This window comes from Podarcis tiliguerta (genome assembly GCF_965153285.1).
Source record: "Podarcis tiliguerta genome assembly, chromosome: 1".
Lineage (NCBI taxonomy): Eukaryota > Metazoa > Chordata > Lepidosauria > Squamata > Lacertidae > Podarcis > Podarcis tiliguerta.
The window spans coordinates 95,518,203-95,541,082 of record NC_139534.1 but is presented as its reverse complement, the minus strand read 5'-3'; the positions used below and the strand labels follow the sequence as shown (position 1 = coordinate 95,541,082).

The window sequence follows — 22,880 nt, the reverse complement described above, 5'->3', positions numbered from 1 at the left end:
AATCAGGAGTTTGAAGTAGATTACCGGGAGAAAGCAAAAGTTATAAAGGCAGATCAAGAAATTATCATAATTCACCTGAAGCTTGGTTCTCTTACAAATGTGATCTACGTACAGACCGCTGTTAGTTATTCTCTGGCAACATGTAAGAACTAGCATGTTTCTAATTTGATGGATGCAGTTAATTCTCAAGCCTTCATGTCTGTCTGATGGTAAATACCAGCTGTCACCACGTGGGGTGCACCTGCATTAAGAAACATTCTCTGCATGGAACTGAGAGAGGCAGGATGAAAATCTCAGCACCTTATGCCAAAAATAATTATGGGAATTGCATCTGGCTGATCAGCTAAGAACTGAAAGTCTTTGGAGGCTCTTGCCAGAGCCAAGGCTACCACAGATAGTTCAAGAACAGAGCACAAAAAATTACTGTGTAACTTAATTTTAATAAATATCAAACAAAAAAAATTGCACTTTAGCCAACCTTTATAGCCTGTACATTTTATAGATCAGTTTCTTTGATTGTCATAGTTTCACATACATCACGGTCAATGAAAGCAATTTATTTAAAGAAAAATAACACACAATTGGTGTTATAACGTATTTCTAATACTTTTTTATTTTACTATTTTCATCTTGTTTGAACAACAGTAAATGTGAGGTGACTGGCATAAATATAAGACAACAGGCCTAATAAGGTGCCAAGTTTGCGTTGCTTTGGCATGTGTATTTGGCACAAAAAAATGCTGAGGGAAAGACGGTGAGCTAGGTCAGTACCAAACATGGACAGCTGAATGCCAAGATACTGCCTTTCAAAAAGTTCGAAATGGCTGCCATGCGTGTGCTAGAGCAGTAATACATGCACTTGCTTGCACTGGAGATGACCCATACCTATGTTTCCTTGACAAAACCGTACTTGTTAGCAGAACTGTGCTTGTGGCACCAAAGCCTTGCCACAAACCATGCATGCAGCTGCTTGAGAGGATAAAACTACAGCCTAAGCATATGGGAGTTCACCCCAAGATAAATCCCAGTGAGTTCCACAAGGCTCATTGTCGTGCAACTGTCCCCAGAATTAGGACCTTCATTTATTTTATGTACTCTGGTCTAGCCAAATATCCTGAGTCAATATAAAAATACTGAATGACAAAGCAGTGCAGAATCATAAAAACCAATCGTTCACAGAGGTTAAATTTCAGCCCAACTCAGAAAGGCAACTATATCAAATGCTCTTCAAAATAGTAACAGAGCTGGCAAGAGTTGTCACTGAAAAGACTGTCGTCTAAGTCACACCCTGTTTATACCTCAGATAGTTGTGGCATTCTTAGCAGAGAGAGCCTCATTGGATCATACTGGATGTGAAGGGCTCCCTTCAGATAACAAGTCATTTAGGCCTTTAAAAGTCAGTTCCAGTTCTCTGAAATCTGCCCACAAATTAATTAGCAAACCAGTCCAAATGTAGCTCTTTTAGGGCCGATTTAACTTGTTTCTTCTTACTATTTCTTATTAATAGCTTGGTCTGCTGCACTCAGGACAAACTGAGCTTTCCACACAGTGGAATGGCATTTTCCCATTATGCTAATCAAATCTAGGTTTACCAATACATGCATGTTGAGGGCAAGGTCTTTGTTTCCTGGGAAAGGGTACAACTAGTGCCCCATGTATAACTTGAAAAATGCACTCCTACTCATCACTGCTCACGTGGGCCCAGGTAGCACTTCCAAGCAGCATCTTACCCAGGGCAGGCTCTCCTATCTACTACCATATTTACTAATAATTAACATGCTTGTCTTAAACAAACTGATTTTCAACCTTCCTCAATCTCATAACTCACTCTAAGCACCCATTAAGAATTTTGACTGCCTCACTGGGGTTTGAGAAGGTAAGCTATAATCAGGTACCACCTGCCTACTAATGACACTGTCATGCAAAACCTCACACCATTGCCATGCAGATGTTAAAACAATGTGTGAGACAAAATGGAATCCAAGTCCTATGGCTCAGTTAACCACTCCATAGACATTCAAAGATTCTTACAGAAAGTTAGTTTAAGGTGAAATCCTACTGTCCCATAGGGTTTAGGGGGTGTCTTCTCCATGTTTTGTGCCAGAAAACAAGGCCTACCCCAGAGAACACTTCATTGCAACTGTGGAAACCACTGCCATCAGTGCTCAGATGACAAGGAGGAAGGGAAATGTGTGTGTTACGAGTAGACCAACTAGTCTAATACTAGTTTTGACTGGATATTTTGTAGGTTTGCCCAGAAAGAAAAGTGCTGCATGTGAGAAGATTGCTGCAGGAGGGCAAATGTTTGCAAAGGAAAAAGCAAACTTGCCAGATGTGTCAGTTTAGCTTTTCATTTCTATGTTCCCTAGATTGTTCTTGTTTAGTGTATAGCTTCTGAGAATCAACACAGTTCACATAGGTTTTAGAAAATCATGCTTGGTCAATTTTAAATATTACATATATATTTACAGTTTGTAAAGTGTAGTTACTTTATCAGCTCAGCTAACAATAAGAACAGGTGCTAGTTCCTTCAACTCACAAATTTACATTACAGAAGCTGCTCACATAAATAATCTTACAAGCCTCTTACTCTAGGCTTTGTAAGTAAAAGTACAAAAGTTATTTAACCATGAGATTACTCCAAAAGGAGTAAGCATACGCAGTGGAACACAAAGTACAAACACCACCATTGCTGGGCACATCATAATGTCATTCTTGTAAAAAATAAATTATAGACTCAATTTGAAGCCAGAGATTTAACCAGAAGTTGTGAATAAATATTAACACAAGCTACAGAAAGGGTCACAAGTGTCTGATACCATATTTTACAGTGCATCATTTATGTGTCAGTTCTGGAATCATGATAAGATGGAAATCTAAAGTGATTTTCGCAAGACAACACTAAGCAGCTTTTAGCATCTCTAATGCTATTTGTCCACAGGTCTAACGAATACGTATTGATTGTGCAGGGCTACAGTTTTGAATTATTAATCTTAATTATGCCAACCCTCCAAGGGCAGTAAGGTTGGCTGTAGAGGTAGGGGGTGTATCCAGCACTGCAGTGTCATTCGCATAACAGGCGCCTGCGCACATAATAAAGTTCCCCCTCTTCCTTTCCTGCTGCCTGCAGTCAGCCCCCCCCCCCACTCCACCCCCGCAGCCTCATGCCCTCAAAATGTGCTCCAAATGCTTGTGAGATATTCTGGAGCAGATTTGTTTTTGCGGAGGGTGTGTGCTGGTGGTCCATGAGCAGATTTCGGGACCGTTGTTTGTGTTAACCTTGTTTGCCATGCATACTGAGAGCTACACTGAATTCCACCCCTTGTTATGAAGGCAGCAAGAGTAATTCTTGCCATAATTCCAAATGCCGTCATTTCCGCCAAACAAAGGGCAAACTGTTTGAAACCTGTTGACAAGGCATGCATACGCCCACAAGTAATATCAGGCAGGACAGGGAAGACTGAACAGGAATACCTATGTTTAAAAACCTGCTGCTCTGCATACGTTTGAATGCATCGCCCTCAAAGGTCCCATTGCCTTTACTGTCCTCCTGGCTACAAGCAGTCTCCATGTTCCCTGCTGTCCAGTATGTGGTTTCTTCGAATGCTGAGGAATTCAATTTTCTTATGTGCCTGTTTAAGCCGTAGCTTCAAAGCTTCATTCTCTGTTGTAAGGATGTTTCTCTCCTAAGCAAAAAACACAGGTTGGTGTCATCCGAGCAGAATATACTTTAAAGAACAGTTTCGGTATCTACAGTCCTCCTTAGCAGAAACACTTGCTTGACTAGCATCTTATTCTCCAGGTTCACTTAACTATTATTCAAATTATAACAGCTTGAACAGTAAATGGAGTGAAAAATAAACAGCTGTCTGCATAAGAGAGGAGCAATTACTGCTACTGCATCTCTCAAGAAAACGAGACATGCTCTCACGTGCAAAAGACAACATTTAAGCAAGACTCTAAGAGAACACATCTGTCTAATATATAGATTTTTTTGCCTTATGCATTGTAGGCAATGCGAAGGGAGAAGGAAAATTTCGCTCCATCCCAACCTGACTACAAGAAAATGGCAGAGGAATGGATTTGATGTTAGCTCTGCCATTCTCTCCCCAGCCCAGTCAATGAGATTACAAGGTGGGATTGCTTTGTTATCAGGCTTCCACCCCAATGACACTCATTAGGCAGCCGACAGCTACTTCCCTTAAAAGTATCACATCCCTTATAACTAGTTGACATTTAGCAGTAGATATATCAGGGATGTTACCTACCAACTGAACAAAATTGAACCTGGGTCTTCCCAGTCTATTCTGACTTTCTCAAACTGGTTCCCATTTGTCATAGTGGTAATACTGCACACTGTGTTATTTATTACATGTGATTCTTAGAAACTGTTTGCGGTACCTGCTCTAATTCCTGGTATGTGGGTTTTAGAGCACAGGGCTCTTGCTTTGCTTTTTGACTGCAGTCCTTGTTTTCCCATTTCACATACGCCTTTTTACGACTAAGAACCGGGCTTGGACACGGCGACAGCGGAGTAGGCTGCAGAAGAGTGTTTTCAGGTAGCGTCCCTGGCTCTCTCTGTTGGCTGGGTAGCCCATCACTATGTGCCACCACTAAGTCAGTTTGCGTACTCTTGTGTAACACAGATGGCTTTAGCCTCACTGAGATCTTTTGAGCCGACACCCCCATAAGCATAATAGTTCTGTCTTTGCTCCCTTCACTGTGCTCCACAACTTCTCCGTTAGGAAATGGAAATCCTCCCTCCTCCAGACCTGTAGGGGATGGGAAAACGAGGGGATGGGAAAACACACAAATATATAAATATGGGAGATGAAAGCAGGGCAGTGGTTAAAATGAGTTGCATGCTATCCTTTAAACTTAATTATCGAAGTAGGTGAAATGCTTTGCTGATATAACTACCGTATTTTTTGCTCTATAGGATGCACTGGACCATAGGACACACCTTGTTTTAGAGGGGGAGAACAAGAAAAAAAATGTTCTCCCTCTCTGCTCAGGGCCCCTCCAGCGAAGTGGCAGGAGAAACGGAGCCCCTTCCATTTCTCCTCCCTCTTGGCTGAAGGGGCACTGCACAGCTCTCCCTCTCTGCTGAAGCCAGGAGAGTCTTGCTCTCCCGGTTCAGCAAAAGGAAGAGCAAGACTCTCCTGGCTTCAGCGAAAGGAACCTGAAGCCCGTGGAGCGCAGCGGGAACTTGCACTGCACTCCGAAGGCTTCAGCGAAAGCAACACGAAGCTTCCGGAGCATGGATGGAGCGCTCCCTCTGCGCTTTGGAGGCTTCGCATTGCTATTGCTGAAGCCAAGGAGCCTGCATTCGCTCCACAGAACGCACACACATTTCCCCTTAATTTTTGGAGGGGAAAAAGTGTGTCCTATAGAGCGAAAAATACAGTACATATCATTCTTCCCAGACTTCTCTTTCTATCCATTGTTGCCCACTTACTTAATTAATATCACTCCTGGCTGCATTGGTGAAGTGAAGAAACAAAACATCTACATGATCCATAATGTGGAGATGATAATATAGGGCTTTTGTGAGGATTACTGAAAATTTATTGAAAACATGTATATCTTGCTATTCCACTTTTTAAAGAAAGGCACGCAACGTTGTTTACAACTAGGATTCTAACTCCCATAATCCCTAGCTAGCAGGACCAGTAGTCTGATATGATGAGATCCGAAGTCCAACAACACCCAGGGACCCCAGGTTTAAGAAAGGCTGCTATAGGTGGAAATGGTGTAGGAGTGGAATGAAGCTGGGCTAACCCAATTTCTTCACTCATGAATTCTTCATAAGAAACTTTCTCACCATGCATGTGTTCTTTGAGTCCCATGGGACAAAGACTAGATGCAAGGGCTGAAGCAGGGCTGTTGTCTACTGCTGGGACCTTGGCTCTTCTCTTGCATTCAAATACAACCAGATCTTTGCATTGCTTGTGGCAGTTCATTCCACAATCTGCAAACAAATACAAACAAGGAAAGGTCATTGGCTTGAAACAAAAACTAAGCAGGGGGAGGGGTGTTTTTTCTCACACTAATATTTCATTTCCCACCCCATGAAGCCAAAGTTCTTTCCTCTGTAGAAACCTCACAAAATGCTAAAAAAAAACCCCAACTTACAGCACGTCGATGCATGATCGACTCTACTATGTCCAATGTTGCTTACTCCCTACTAAGTGTGATTAGGATTGCAGCCATAGTTGTAATAAGCAAGGATGGAGTACTTTCCTTTACTATGAGTTACTTCTTGTGCCACTTTCATATTTATTAATGCAATATTTAATTCGGATCACATGGCTGTGTTACATTCTGCTGCTGCTTAGTATCCAAGCAATACAATCGCCTACCATTTAATGTCCAAAATGTGTGAGTGTAGGAGGGAATGATTCCTTAAATTATCTAAGTTGTTTTCTAGAAGGATGCAGGATCTGAGAGCTGGAAGTAGCCAGGGGGTGGGGAGACACTGGGGGTGACTTTGAGTGTTTCTGGGTGGTTCGTGCTAGACCCTCTGAACTTCCTACAGATTGAGACTTTGTCTCTCAGCTTATTCTCAGGTCTATTTCTCAAAGGAAAAAGTTTCACAACACAAAATGGGGTCATGGATATGGTAAGGCACTCTTAGTGTAGAACCACAGAACTGCTGTCATTTATAAGCCCTTTAAAATCATTAACAAAAGCAGAATGTGTTACCTTTGCATCTATATCCTTGTTTAATAACTCCCCAGAGCTGAAAATTCAAGCAAAGACATATTATCACACTACAGCGAACTTAAGACAGTAGACTCATACCTTTCCTCAACCTCAATTCACTACTCCAATTCTGCAAAGTCATCCAATCAAAATGACCCACCCGCATATGTGTTCTGAGGCTTTCTGCTTCTCCTTTTCAAAAATCAGTGCTCTGCCCCATTAAGAACAGACTAAATCTCCAAATAGAAAAACCAAGTGCTTTTTTTCTGGGGGTACTCAAAGGTAAGCAGTACCTGCAACTTTTTAAAAAAAGTGTTAAAAGTGTAGCACTTACTGTGACAACTTCATGGTACCTGTGCCTTCTTTTCTTAAAAAAATATTAAAAAGCACTAGAAAATCCGATACAAGAGATAAGTGTTGCTATCATCCACAGAGCTCCAAAACTATCAAAATCTAAACCACAATCACAATCTAGACTTCCTTGGATTCTTAATTGTCTAAGAAAATTACCAGCATGTTTTACCCACCACTTTTGCTGAATTTATAGTATTCTGTTCCATTTGGAACTGCTTAATGTGTTTTATAATTGTGATGGTTTTATTTGTTTTTATAATTGTAGATTCTATTGTTGTAACCCGCCATGGGATCTTACAGGGTCGGGAGGGTAGAAAATCTTAAAATAAAAAATAAAAATAAAAGAAAAGCTATGGTTCCTCCTCATTCTGGCAGCTAATAGCAATTATACTATTAAAAGCTAAAGGGGCAAAGTTAATTTAGCCATGCTAACAGCAAACTAGAGCTGATGCTGTAATAAAATATTTGTGGATAACAGTTTGCTGCACGCAGCATGTGGCATTATTTACTTTTTAAAATACCCCCTAAACCCAAGCTTACAAATCCAGCACAGTTGTCACAGAACGTAGGCTTCAGGTAAGTGGTCTCTTGGAAGTTGTGGGCGAAGCCAAGGCCTAGTTTAGAATAGATTGAGCTGGCCCTCATGAAGTAAGCTGTGATTTCATCCCTGCTAATCAGACCTTCCCTGTAAAAACATACACATACACAGAAGGAAGAGGGTCATTTGAGGTTTAATACTGCTAAAATCACAAGGAGTTAACAGTGTCTCCCGCTCTGTTTCACTCCACCTACACACACTGCCAACCCTCTGGTAAATTAGAGACTAAGGTAAATGCATTAATTCATTTTCACAGCAATGAACATCTAGAAATATATTACACGCACGCACACACATACACCCCACATGATCCTGTCAAGCAGGTCATGAGTTCTGCAGCAACTCATTTAACATTCAACAAAAACAGCTTAAGGAGCAGGCTTCACAATTGATTCTGAACACGCTGCACAATTATCGAAACAAAGGAGAAGCCCAGGGAATACTTCCTAACACTGAACCTTCAAATTGCTCTTTACAATTTCTAATGCCATTTGGGACAATGAACAGTCCTTGAGGAATATGGAAATTGCACAACAGGGGACTCCTCCCCTAAACATAAAAGAAGAACGTTGTTCCAACATTAACTCTTTGAAGGTAAGCAGGTTCCTGACTTGTAACTGTTGTTCTGAAAATAGTCGCACAAATGGGCGATCTACCAATTGGAGGGAAGCTCAAGCTAGTGGTCTTGAGACACGCCTCCCCACCCAATTCCAGAATGCAGCCCAGCTACCCACAATTCTTCAGTCCATTCATCTGAGTGGGAAGCACGTGGGTGCAAGTTAACCTATTATGGCAATTAAAAAATGGAAGAGCAAAAGCATAAATGTTGTTTGGATGTACACACCTGTCCTTGTCCATTACACAAAATGAGAAAGGAAAGCTTGCTGCAATCTTCTCAAATTCTTCCTGAGAAATGTACCCATCCAGATCATGGTCGTAATTTTTGAAAACAGACTGAACAGAATAAAAGGGGGGAAATTAAATGGAACCAACCCAAAATCACTTCAGTTTGGTTTTTTAAAGCACTTGCTACAAGTTAATATGATACGAACAAATACTACAATGTTCTATGGTAATTTAATTTCAAAATTAAATGCATTTTAGTATAGGCATTATATAATGCAACAATGGCAACAGCTTGTGGACATATCTATGCACATGCAGTCTCAGTTCCTCTCATAGGAAAACCTGTGCAGTGTTTTATGAGGCAGATTCTTGACTAGCATTTAGGTATATTGGAGTAAGGTACTTCTGCAAGCTGCTCTGACTATGGTCTCTGCACATAAGTACATATGCTGCATACATATGGCAGCTTTGTCAAGTACACACCTTACTCTCAAGACTTCATTTAGCTTACACAACTTGACAAAGCACACGGTATGGCTACCTATCTGTTTTTCTCTCATTCTCCTCCTTCACTCTTTGAACATCTCATAAATTCGCTTACATTTCCCACAGTTTTCTCCCCTCCTTGAGCACAGTAAATTGCAAGTTATATGCTGCAGTGGGGGGTCCTATATCTAGAGAGAAATCTAGGTTATCTCTCTAAAGCATAAGTGACAGTACTGAGATTCTTATACCTGGGCTACACATTATGGTCACCACTGAGATCAGCAGCCCCATGTTGTGTTTCCCACCTCCAGCTGTTTACATCTACAGCACTCACAGTATGAACTGAGGACACCATCAGAAAGCATGTTTCACTCTTTTTGCTCCATGCATTTAGAAGCTGAGAGCAAAGAAACCTACTGCATGATGGTCCCACTTAATGCTGCAAGGAGAATGGGAAATCTGAAATGAGTGGGAAACTTGCAACAGGGATATTTACTCCCATGGTGAATACACCATGAATGTATCATGAGCCAAATCAGGCCTGCAAGATGTTAATATAAAACAAGCATGATAAACAATTTGCATACTTACATCTACCATTCTCTGAACGTGTTTGCTAATGATCTTTGGGTCAGGTTTTGGGGCTACACCAGAGGCCCAGTCTGCTACTACTGGCGGTTTAGAAGGCGTCAAAGGCTAAAATAAGAATTATATACATCTACATTCAAACTTCATTTCCATGTTATTGAAAGAAAAATAAATCCACCTGTTAAGAGCAGTTATTCCTAGGTGTTTTAAAATATCCTTACCAAAAAAATAATAATAATAAGCATTGCATGTATATTGAAAATGTAAGTAAACCAGTGAGACCCAACTAACTTGGTGCATCCTAGTTGTATTTATTTATAATCCCACCTTTCGGAGCAGTGCTCACCCAAGGCAGTTCACAATCATAAAAGCACAATGACTGATATAAAAATAATCGAAACCTGCAAAGGCAGTAACAGTTCTTAAGAGGTCAATTAAAACAAATAACAGAGAGTAATGTGAGCTATACTTGGTTACGTAACTCTCTAGAAAAATATTTTTTAAGACAAATTGGTTCAGAAAGGTGGGTTCTGAAAACCTCCGTAGCACAGAGGCCATGTGCACCTCTGAGGGGAGAGAATTCCACAGTCTAGATGCTATTAACCTCACTCCGATTATATCATTCTCACAAGGATGAAAGATACCAAATTATGGTTGGCAAGTTGCACTTTCCCCACATTTGAAATATTCACATTCAGATGCTGTCACATAGAATACAGAATTGTAGAGTTGGGAGGGATGACGAGGGTCATCTAGTCCAACCCCCTTGTGATGCAGGAATCTTTTGCCCCATGTGGGGCTTGAACCCACAGCCCTGAGGTTAAGAGTCTCAAGTTCCATTGCTTAGCTATATCCTGGTGTGCATTGCAATACAGCAGTGTTGGAACCTGCAGTGCACCTGCAGGCGGCAGGTTTGAAGGAAGGTGGCTGTCATCTGGAGCCTCCTCCAGTCCGTTAATCACTCGTGGGGTGACAGCAGAGCAGAGCTGAGCCAAAAGCCCATCAGTGCCCTGAGTTTGGAAGTCCCACCCATGAAGAACTGAGATACTGGGTTGCTTCAGCAGCTACTGGACTGACTCCAAAGAGAGCAACTCAAAAGGGAATTGGACAGTAGCCAGGCCCTCTCTTCTTCTCCTCCCTCCTCTCCCCAGATGGTTTTCTGGCCTTTTGTCAAGCCTGTAGTGGGAGGCCAGATTAGGCTTGAGGTGTCCTGGGGAATGATAGTCACAATATATGCTCTTGTCACTATCCCTGGCTTTGAGAGGGCTTGGTTTGGCTCCCTTTTGACCTCCTGCCTGGCTTGTGGTGAAATACTGGTTTGAGGGTTCTACCATCCAACTAATTTGTGGCCTTTTGGTATTCATCTCTGTTCTAGTATACTGGTTGCTAGGTTAGATTTTCAAAGCAGTAAATATTCAATTTTTTTTCCTTGCTAGTGCTGAACTTCTTTAAAATTTTCTGATCTAATGTGCTCCAAAATGATTTTGATGCATCTGGGCAACAAATATTGTTATTTTGCTCATTTGAATTAAGGATCTTGTGCTTACTGAAATGTATAAATGGAATAGGTTACAGAGTGGTTTGCTATGGCATTATTCATTGAAATATTACAGAGCTGAAAAGCTATTGCTGCATGTTAAGTGGCTCCAAGTAATTCAAAGCACAATTTATTCGCAGAAAAGCAGGATGTAACCCAAACTAATCTAGTAAAAATAGCACTGTTAAGTACCAACATGCAGGTTTAATGCATGGAAACTATAACTGAATTGCTAAGATTCTTACTGCAGCCCGGTGACTTTTTGGCTCTCGTGCATATGAAAGTTCATAGATTTCATCTTCCGTGTAGTAAAGATCAAGGGACAGCTGAAAACAAACACAGAAACAGTTTACACTCTAAGTTGCTACAGCTTCTCTGGCAAGAGCTTGTCTTTTTAAAAGAAGTGTAACTGAAGCATTTTATAATGCATACTGAAATGGTATAAGCTTATGGTGTTGTGTTGTGTTGTGGTTGTTGTTGTTGTTGTTTTTAAAAAACTATTGTTTTGATTTTGATTTTTTTAAACAGAAAGTATTAGAAGTACCTTTTAAAAGAAAGAGGATCAACAATGGGATTTAAAATCCCATTTCCAACAATACAGAAGTAATTTTTATACTTCAAGTTGGCAGCTTTCACTTAAGGTGCCTTTACACTTATATTGTGAAAGATCACAGATCTGTCCTTTTTGGATGTGTCAAGTTATTTTGCTAAAATGTAATGGGAAGCAAATGTTTTGTGGACCAAAGTCCATGAGAGAACAACTTGTAATAGCAGTGGCATGTGGGGTGAAGCATCTTACAGCTTCAGTTCTTAGAGCCAATTCTAATCTTAGTGTTGAGGAGTAGATACTCCCAAAAAAGGTTTCCACGAGTTTAGAGCTCCATGAGACCATGCTGATATATTCACTCCCACACAGGTGAGCTGCAGTGTGTGGTATGTACCCATGAGACACCTACCATTCACCCTCCACTCTTGGAAGTAGGTCACTGTCATGGAAAGTTACATGGAATCTGGCAATCTAAGAAGGCAATCTAAGAAGTGCATCTATTCTGGAACTTCTTATAGCTGTAGGACACCCTAGATAAGTGATGTAGTTTCGCATCACAACTGAACCACGACAGTACAGTATCTGAAAAGGCCATAATGAAGCACCATAAATTAGCAGCATTATGTTAGTGAATGATCTCATGAAAGTGGACTCACCAGCCCTCAGGAAAGCAAGTAGGCACACACTTAGTGGTTTACTAAAAATCACAAGGCCTATCTGCTAATTGATATGTCATTGTACTGCTGAGCAAAGACCTACAATGCACTGTGTCAGGAAACTTTTGGGTATCATACGACAGGACAGGGTCTCAAAGATGTGCTCTCCCAAGCCAACATTCTCAGCACATTCACACTCCTGTCTCAGTGATGTCTACGCTAGCTTTGTCATGTCCACAGAAGGGAAGGTGGCAAGGAGCCATCTTCAGGCACCAGACCAACTGGGCATTACAAAGATGTCTGCATCTGTGACACGAAGGCTAGCAACATTAACCTTGCCATGTAAGCAGTCCCTTGCAGATGACCGCAGTGGCTGGAGACAGACAGTCAGGTCATGTATCCAGAGGAGAAATGACCACTGGGAGAATGGCACAGGGAGAAGAAATACCATGGTGCATCTGGAGCAGCACACCTGGACGCATTTTGTTGCACCCAGATGCAGCAAAACATCTCTCCCGTATCTGTCTCTACAGCCACTGCAGGCACTGTAACCTTCCAACAGTATGACTTCACTCCCAAAAGCGCATTCCGCCATTGTATCCTGAGACAGACAGGTGCCAACAACATCATACTGGTCTACAACAACATCATGAGCAAAGACCTACAGGGAACAAATACCCTGCCTACCTTAAAATTGCTTGGCCTGGTTTAACAGTCTAAGCTTTCTGACATTTAAATAATTCCACAGGATGGGGGAAAGTAAAAGATATTTAAAATACGATCTGTAAAGATGGAGACTTACTGTGAGGAGATGAACAAGATCCTTGTTAGCTTCCAGGGGAGGGCCTATCTCTTGCAGCTGTATCAGTTCATTGACATGATTATACAAAGAATACAATTTATGTATATTAACTTTTTTGTCTTCCAAGTAATCTGGCATGGCCTCATAAAGGGAGATCAAGTCTTTTAGATGTACTCCAAGGATAGGGATCTTAAAGTTGCTGCACTCGCTGTAAGCACGTCGATAATTATCATAGTTCCTACAAGATGATAGCAGTTCTGTCATTTCATTAAACACCTAGAGAAAAACAAAGAAAAGCACTAATTCATTACGCTCACCATTAGGGCCACTTTAGAACCACATCACCAGCAGATGAATTTCGCATACTTGCCGTTAAATTCAATGTAAATATACTGGCTGCATTTCAAACCATGGCTTAGGATTCATGATCCGCCCCCCACTCTCCTTCCCTTATCTAGTATGGATGACAGTGGATGACATTAGAATCTTATTCATCTGTTTTGGATTAATTGCAGTTTTGCATAGCATCCTAATCATAAACTGTGGTTAATCTTAATACCGTGAGTTGAACTGAAACTTGCTTGTTTCAACTCGCCACTGTCCATGTTCAGAAACACAGTAAACTATGCTTAATCTAAAAACAGAAGTGAAGGATTCCAAACTCCTCCTTGCAATCCCACTGGAGGAGAAGGCAGGGGAGCTCACAAGTCTGAGGCTCTCATGAAATTGTTTCTCATGGTGCTCAACTATGGTTTAGCGTTACATCTGAATGAGGCCACCAACATGAGTGTTGCGCAGTCTTACAGCACATGATAGACAACTTCTCTTTTTATAAATCAGGCTTTAGCTACAGTGGCAAAAACTTAACAAACTTTATTAATTGAGCAATATTTCCATTTTGGTGGCATAAATAATAAATGAGTATATTTATTGTGAGAGGGACCCGTAATTGTGAGAGGAATATAGTCTGTTAGCAAATCTGATTTCATTATTGTGAATCAATTTTACAATTCTTATGGCTGAAAAGCAGTATACAAATATTGCAAAATAAAGACACGGAACAGAGGGAAGAGTTCAACAAACCTTATGAATATCATGAGGAACATGAGAACTTGTTTCTTTAAGTCTAGAGATGGAACTATGGCAAAGGCCACCTATCACAGCCATTAATGTATTAAAATTCTGCAACTGATGAAGTTTCTGTGTAAAAAAAAATAGGAACAGCCAGTATTCAGTTTTTGATTTTGATACTTCTCAACTGACATGATAGAACAGAGAGAGACCTGACCTCAATGAGATTTGATTGCCCCCCACCATTTAACACAATTTAATTCAATGTCAGTATCCACAATCTGGCCCACATTTATATATTTCGCCCTTCCCAAATTATTCTAAATAGGTGCAGGGAAAAAAAATTACTTCAAAAAACTCAAAACCATTTACAGCTGACCTGGGCCACATGAATGAATTTGATGAATACTTCAGCTCGAAGCTGTGGTGTCGGCCTATTGAGTACCATTAGCTGCACCCATTGGGAGATACCGTTACAAAGAGCAATTGAGCGTTCCATGGTTGGATTGTCCTTCACACAGCCATTCATGATGTAGTTCTGATAATCTGGAAGCTTAAAAGAAAAGAAGGTTGGTGGAGCAAAATTAACATTAATTCTACTTCCATTACTGTATTCCTTACACCCCCTGTTTTTGCAGTGAGACAGACCTCTAAAGCAGGCATGTCCAAAGTCCGTTGTGGGGGCATAATTCAGCCCGCCGGTCAGTTTAATCCGGGCCCTGTGGCCCTCTTTGAAAAAAGTTTGGACACCCTTGCTCTAAAGTCTTTAAAGGCTGTGTAATACCTAATGTGTAGGTGTCCTGCTTACTTTTGAGCATCTCCATCCCCAAACTGGACATTTTTAATATGAGCAAAGTTATCCACATGGCAAGCTGCTCCATACATTATTTCTAAGCAGTACATGGAGCAAACTGTATGCCAGAGGTGCGCAACCTTTTTTCAGTCACATTCCCTCACAGGTAAATCTGTCAGGGGCTGTGGGTGAAGTCAGAACCATTGACAGACAGAACCTGACAAAAAGGTGTTATGGATTCGCTAACCCGAAATAAAGACCATCCTATTTAATTTTTCACCGATCCTATATTAATCTGCTCGCATATAACCATCACTGGGTTTGGATTACAGTCAAATATGTACACAGAGGATGAGAGTTGTTCCTATTATTATTTAATTTGTTTAATTGATTAATTACTTTTAATTAATTAAAACCACACCAAGATATTGTTCTGGAAAACAAGTGAAAGTAATTCCTTTCTGCAGAAGCTTATCAATTTGTTCTCAGACTACTAATGGGAAAACTTCTATTCTACAACCAGGAAATACATTATCCTTACGCTTCTTGTAACCAATAATCATTAACAGTTTAATGGCAAAATGTTAAGCATTATATAAGTGTGTGTGTGTCTGTGTGTCAGGGATACACAGAGACGTGACTCCAGCTTTCAAGGCTGTTAGATTTTAACTTAGCATATGAGAGGAGTCATGAACCTAGAGCTTAAAATAAAAAGTACTGACACATGACTAAGTGAGAGCTTTTACAGTTTATTCCCCTAACTGCTAAACTTACATCTGAGAATCTGAGCAATGTTATTCAGGAGACAGGAGGAGTATGTTAGGGTTTTTTTTGAGGGGGGACACATTCCACAGCTTTGGAGCAATATGGTTATGCATTTTCAAGCAAAAAGGTGAAGAGAATAAAGAACTGATATTTATAAGCAACCTGTTCCTGATGCAAAACAAATCATGCACAATTTTAGCCCAACAGAATTGAACTGCCAGGTTTAATGGGTTGCATACAGTGGTGGCTTTACACTAGTGAAAAGCACTTCCGCAAGTTGAGATTCACTGCAGCTGCTCCTACACCTGATGAAAAACTGAACCTGAAGATTGGGGGGACCTTACATAACAGGATGAAATATGGTGCAAAGGATTATAGTAGGTAAGCAGCTTGGCAGAAACTGGGTAACTTGCCTTGTATGAGCATAAACAACATCTGCTAGTGAAACGCCACCATTGGATGCAATCCATTATGACCCATTAACAGTATTTAAGATACTTGCCTTTTGTACCTTTCTGTCCACTGGGAAGGAAATGTCCCCAAAGCCTACTAGACCATCCATCTATTTTAAAACCAAACCATCTAGGCCAGAAGTGGGGGAACTTTATCAGCTCATGGGCCTCCCAAACAGCTACATGCCAGAGGCAAACATGGATGGGGAATAGGTGTGACACTTATTTTTGCATTCCAGCCATGCTAATGCCAGAGGTTTGCACATCCAAGCAAGTGAGAAGAATTATCACCATTCAAGGCTGCATTTCAGTACTCAAGAAGGGCAAAGAGCATGACCAGTGGCTGACAGGACCTGGGGAGAGTCCTGGGGGATTTGTATTTGACCAGCAAGCTGAAGGTTTCCTACCCCTGAACTACACATACACTCTGTTAAAAAAAACACCATTTGAGTTATCAACTTATGAAAATCCATCTGCTCACTGATATCCGTCGGAAGGATTTGAATTCAAGGTAAGTGAGGTGGTCTGACAACTCCTCTGGTTCCAAGTGATCAAAGAGTAGTGACACTTTCCGTTTCTTACTGCTGTTAGATTTTATCCGCTGTGTGATCTTTCTGGACCACTCTCGGGCATTTCTTTAAAAAGAAAGAGAAAGGAAAACCAAAAGGGGTAATTTATCGTCTGCAGCAGAATTTACTAGCATATTCCTTTCCAAACAAAATCACACATTCATTCAATTTATATCCCTCTCAAAGGAGAACATGGCAAAAAACACACAATAATAATCATATTGACAATAATAGTTCATGATAATCATGATAATAATTTTATTATTTATGCCTCATCCATCTGACTGGGTTGCCCCAGCCACTCTGGCTGGCTTCCAACAAATATAAAAACATAACAAAACATCAAACATTAAAAACTTCCTTACACGAGGCTGCCCTCAGATGTCTAAAAACTATTATAAAAATAGTTTTAAACTTTCTCTCAACCAGCGATTTCAGGGTTTCCAGGAACAGTGTACTTCAACCATCAAATTGAGTAAATAGAAATGTTCTTAAATTCCTCCTGAAAGCTAATAATGAGGGAGACAGAGCCACCTCATGAACGAGGGCACCCAAGAAAAAGGGGAAACCACTGAAAAGGCCATGATGGGTCAATGTCAACCAGACAGTCCCTGGTGGCGGCAGCACCAACAAGCCCTCACCCGTCAATCATAAGGTCTGAGGTAGATGAGGTTCTTTTAGGTACTTGGGTCCTAAGCCATTTAGGGCTTTATATGCTAGTACTAACACCGTGAATTGGGCCTAGCAGTGTTTTCAGGACCAGTGATACATGGTTTTTTTAGAACTGGCTGCCCACAGTTGCATTCTGCTCCAATTATAACTAAAAGAACAAACTGCAATTTGTGTCCTCAGTGAAAACATGAATTCTAATGGATACGAGTACGCAACAAATCTATAATTTTCACAGCCAAGAGATTAACTAATTTCAATATCCTTAATCAGGTGTCACTTCTTAACCGAATTAGCAGAAAGTAATATCACATGCAAGATGTCTTTCTTTCAAGGAGAGAACTGCAGGAAGTGAACTTCAGATAAGAGCATTTCTCTCCAGTATTTATAGTAAACCAGATAAAATACCCAGAAGTAAATCAAGCAAAGACACAACAAGGACAGGAGCCAGACAGATATGTGTCTATTGCTTGAAGTTATCTTTCTATAAGGCGAATTCTTCTGCAAAGAAAAGATACTGCTTGGGGGGGGGGGAGGCCATTTTTTTAGCAGAATCCACCTCCCCCAAGAAATGTGGGGCATGCAGGAAAAAGCCCCATTTGTGCTAGCTAAACAGCACAACTGTTTAGTTGAGTCTGGACCTAAACATTTTTCTAAAGGCCCAACTTGTATGTGCAATCCACAGTGTGGTCATGTTTGAATCACAACTGCAACGGGACACCATTTCTGTGAAATGAGTCCCTGTCTATGGCAATTTATACCCAGTCATTATTACTGTTGAAGTCTATTCCTAAGCTGCCTTTTGGCCAAGGTGCACACACAAATACAAAACCCAAGTAAAAACTGCAACTTACAAAAATGTAAAACAATAAATTTTATTTTTTTTAAAAAAAGACTAGATGCCAAATCCTTCCTGTTCATACAAAAAGGACTCACAAAAACGCCAGAGAGAACATTAGAGATTCTCCTTCCTTGGATGTTTTTAAGCAGAGTTTGTATGGCCATCTGCCATGGGTGCTTTAGCTGAGATCCCTGCATTGCAGGGGGTTGGACTAGATGACCCTCGGGCCTCTTTCCTATTCTACAATTCTATGATTCTATATATTCGTGATTCAGGCAGTAACCATGCCACATACTGTACATGGAAACTGTTCCTGAGGAGTTAAACAGAAGAAGGAAACATTCCTATTTATAAGTGGATAGTACACATTATTTTTCCTGGAAGTTTAGCAACAATAGCCTTCTTGTGTATGTGTGTGTATTTCTCCCAATATATTAAGACCTTGACACTCACATTTGAGATGTGTCAATTAGGCGACAGTGCAACTCCTCACCATTAACTCTCACCAATTCTTGAAATTCCTCCATGGCGTTTGTAAGATTGGAATCTGTTTTGAACATGACCCAGAATTCTCTTATCCAATACCTGTTGACAACAACAACAAAATTATGTTGTATTTATAACTTTGTACGCCATTAGTAGACACAAACCCAATAAACCATTAGCTTTATCCACTTTATCACCTAACCAACCATCTTCCGCTTTCTGCTATATTTAAAATATATTTAATACATTTAGCAAATTTGATCTTCAGTCTCCTTCTCGACTTCTGGCTTACATTTGGCTTGCTGGAGGCTGTACTCCTCACAATCATCCCCTCCTCTTTATTCGTTGGATAAGATTTCTATTTGATTCTAAGAAATTATGTCACTTTTGAGAAATATACCTTTTTGAAATTATATATATGACTGTGCAGGATTTCCTGGGCAATTTTCCACCTACATATAATGTTGAATTTGAAAGTGCTGTGGCTACTGTTTCTGCCTGGCATTATGTTGGTTTCTCAACTTGATTTTCTAAGGCACAATGATTTACTGTACCTAAGCCATTTAATTTCTACTATCATGACCCACATTCACATATACTTTGTCAATCTAAGGGTTGAAGCTTCCCATTGATGTTTTTTTATTTTGGCGGCCATTCCCATTACTTCTTGCGCCTCATTATAAATATCCAACGTTTGGTTCAGTGCCGGAGAATGGATTGCACAGTCTTCATAGAACTCATAATCTTAAAACTTAAGGGGGGGCGTGTTAAGTTGTGGGTGAACATATCAGATGACACAGCGATTCTTCAAACAGCTCTTGTTTATTCACAGGCCAGAACAGAACTGAACTGAAGGGTTCAGCCAGCCTGCTTATATAGAGCTCCACTACAATGCAACAGTAACCACTTTCTGTAACTATCCAATCACCGAACGTTACTTTCAATCCCTTATTTGAATATGTGGACCTGAGTGAAAACTATCTACAGTATCCCCCTGCTGGCCCAGGGTGAGAACTTCAGTACATAACAGGGGGGACGACAATCTAGTTTGGGAGCTTTGGGGAGGGAGCTTTAACCCTTTGTCTTCACTATTTTCCCGACCTAGAACAGCCCCCACTCCCCAAAATTGCTTAGTTTGCTAATAATATCACATCTCCTTGGGCCCTTAGAATGGGGGTTGTTAATTGTCACCCACCCTTCCTAACACAGCAATCCCCACCCCCACAATGTTATTCCCAAATGTTCCTCGGCCCTCAGGATTTTCATTCAGTGTAGGAGACTGGCAAAGCTATATTACAAGAGTGAAAATCTGTTCATGGATATTAGGATGTAAAAACTTTTTACGAATTCTAAGTTCGTAAAGGCTGCATCTTTGGTGACATCTTGTCACCAAAGATGTCACCACCAGCACATAAATATTTATTTTCTCTTCCCAGACCATATTTAGGACCAAAATAAGCCAAGATTCACCTGGGGCCCTAAGGCTGCAGTTTGCCTGAGTAGATGAATATCCATGCCTTGATCTTTCATAACCGATAAACAACTGCACAATAAATGTCTGCTTTTATTGCCCTAAAAATAATCATAAGGTATGACCTAACAAATACTTCCCTTCTTTAAAAAAAACCACTTGATTAATACCAAAAAAGGAAAAAATTCATCACAAGTTTCATTTAATAGACCATCTGTTAAAAAAAAAAAGTGTTCTTACCTTACAAGGTAACATATTTTATAGCAAAGCACAGAAGAATTATTTTCCAGAGCATCCAGATATGTAATAAATTGCTAAGGAAAATATGTCAAAAGCCTATAGAAAAGAAGGAACCCATCTGAAAATACTAATATTACAGCTAAATTGTTTAAATAATAACAGAATATTGTCGTAATAAAATTTTGTTACATAAAAATGTAAACAGTTTTTTTAAAAAAGAGCAGAGCAACCAATACTTTAGCAAAAGACTAAAAGATACTAATGGCCTCATCCACATATCACTTTAAACCAAACCTTTGTTTACAGTTTATGGTTTGTTTCTCTTGAAACAAACCATGAGCCTGGCTGTGGATGAAATGCTAAGTAAGATAATAACTTAATTTGTGGCAATGCAGTGGCGACAGGAGAGGAGCAAAGCACCCATGATTTCATCAGTATGCTGTACATTCATAGTTAAAGCACAGTTTCGTGTAACTATGGTTTAAAGTGATGCATAAACTAGGTCAATATGTAGATAAAATCAGCTAGTACCTCTACATATCCTTCAGTTAAAATGGTCTATATTTGCAAAATTTGATTTTGCTAGCTATATATTCATTTGGTTGGTTTGAAGTTAACAGGTGAGCAGTGATACCCAAGGGTTGTCAACCAAGAAGGTTCCAGTGATTATATTCTTGTAGCCATAGGAAGGTGCCTTATACTGGAACTTTGCAAACTATAGTATGAAACCAAGCTCATATGCACCTCCCAAAATAATGTGTTGATTGGAATTACTAGCTTTTGCTCTTCCCAAGTGTTCCAGCGCTGTCCTTCCAGTATTTTGAGAGAAATTACTCTTAAAAATAAACATTTTAATGCAATTTTTCATGTAAGTCCAAACTGTGTTACATCTAAGTAGTAGGCTCCAGAGGAGTGGGTAGTGGGTGTGATGAATATAGTATATAGGAACTAAGACCAAGAAAATTCTAAGGACCAAAGAGCAAGATTAATCGTTAATAATGTATTGACAGAGAAAATTGCTATAACTAAAGGTACAAGGCAGGGATGTCCCTTGTCACCGCTGTTATTCATCTCGGTATTGGAGGTCTTCTTAAGATCAATAAGGAATAATGAGAATATCAAAGGAGTGTCAGTAGGGCAAAATCAATACAAAGTCAAAGCTTTTGCGGATGATTTAGTTATTACAATAGAAGATCCTATAAAGAGTGTAGATGAAGTGTTGGAAGAGGTAGAACAATTTGGAGAGGTGGCCGGCTTTAAGTTAAACAGAAAGAAAACCAAAATAATTACGAAAAACATTGAACAGGGTGTAATTGAAAGATTGCAGCAACAATTAGGGATTGAAATGGTGAAAAAAGTTAATATTTAGGGATTACACTAACCACTAGAGGTATTGATTTATTTCACAATAATTATGTACCAGTATGGAATAAGATAAAAAAGGACCTGGAGGTGTGGGGTAGAATGAAATTCTCATTTTGGGGAAGGATTGCAACGATAAAGATGAATGTGCTACCGAAAATGTTATTTTTATTTCAAACAATACCAATAATAAAAGGAGTGACAATATTTAAAGAATGGCAAAGAATATTATCAAGATATATTTGGCAGGGCAAGAAACCAAGAATTAAATTTAAGATATTAACTGACGCAAGAGAAAGAGGAGGTTTCGCCCTGCCAGACTTGAGGTTATATTATGAAACGTCATGTCTTTGTTGGTTGAAAGAATGGATGAAGTTAGAAAATAATGAATTATTGGATTTAGAAGGTTATGATAATAGATTCGGTTGGCATGCGTATTTATGGTATGATAAAAAAAGAATACATAAAGGGTCTGAGAACCACATCTTTAGAGGATCTTTGATTGGAGTTTGGAATAGGTATAAAAATGTATTAGAACCAAAGATTCCACATTGGTTATCACCATTAGAGGTTATGAGTATTAAAAAGATAAATATGAGCGGGAGATGGATAACATATTAGAAACTATTAAAAAAGGAAGGAAATAAGTGGAAATTGAAACCATATGAAGAAGTAAAAGAATATGTTAAGGATTGGCTGCATTATTTTCAGTTAAATGAAATGTTTAAAAAAGAGGTTTTAGAGAGGGGATATTCTGAAAAAGAATCTAGATTTCAACAAGAAATCTTAAACAATGAAGTGAAAATTTTATCTAAAATGTATAAAATATTGTTGGAATGGAATACTGTGGACGAAGAGGTTAAATCTGTTATGATTAGTTGGGCTAGAGATTTCGGATATAATATTGAATTTGAGAAATGGACTAAATTATGGAAGGATGGGTTAAAATTTACAGCTTGTACAACGATTAAGGAAAATGTTATGAAGATATTATATAGATGGTATATAACACCAGTAAAACTGGGTAAAATGTATAAAGTGT

General features: G+C 39.7%; 1 protein-coding gene across 2 annotated transcripts in view; it reads right to left on the bottom strand.

Annotated features, from left to right (window-relative positions):
- Positions 1-420: 420 nt before the first annotated feature.
- The window catches only part of RASGRP1 (RAS guanyl releasing protein 1), a 45,582-nt gene continuing 23,122 nt past the window's right edge, over positions 421-22,880 (bottom strand). Inside the window, exons 1-15 of one of the 2 annotated variants that reach the window (XM_083452582.1) lie at positions 21,570-21,574; positions 20,477-20,539; positions 18,733-18,864; positions 16,682-16,835; positions 14,570-14,743; positions 14,203-14,319; positions 13,120-13,395; positions 11,360-11,440; positions 9,581-9,685; positions 8,502-8,611; positions 7,600-7,744; positions 6,706-6,742; positions 5,825-5,971; positions 4,402-4,772; positions 421-3,686 (exon numbers count right to left, since the gene is read on the bottom strand). In XM_083452582.1, coding sequence (XP_083308708.1) covers positions 3,555-3,686; positions 4,402-4,772; positions 5,825-5,971; positions 6,706-6,742; positions 7,600-7,744; positions 8,502-8,611; positions 9,581-9,685; positions 11,360-11,440; positions 13,120-13,395; positions 14,203-14,319; positions 14,570-14,743; positions 16,682-16,835; positions 18,733-18,839 — 1,956 coding nt within the window. In that variant the 5' untranslated portion in view covers positions 18,840-18,864; positions 20,477-20,539; positions 21,570-21,574 and the 3' untranslated portion in view covers positions 421-3,554. Of the gene's footprint in view, positions 3,687-4,401; positions 4,773-5,824; positions 5,972-6,705; positions 6,743-7,599; positions 7,745-8,501; positions 8,612-9,580; positions 9,686-11,359; positions 11,441-13,119; positions 13,396-14,202; positions 14,320-14,569; positions 14,744-16,681; positions 16,836-18,732; positions 18,865-20,476; positions 20,540-21,569; positions 21,575-22,880 lie in introns of those variants that run through there. The other variant, XM_083452581.1, reaches the window with a different exon arrangement.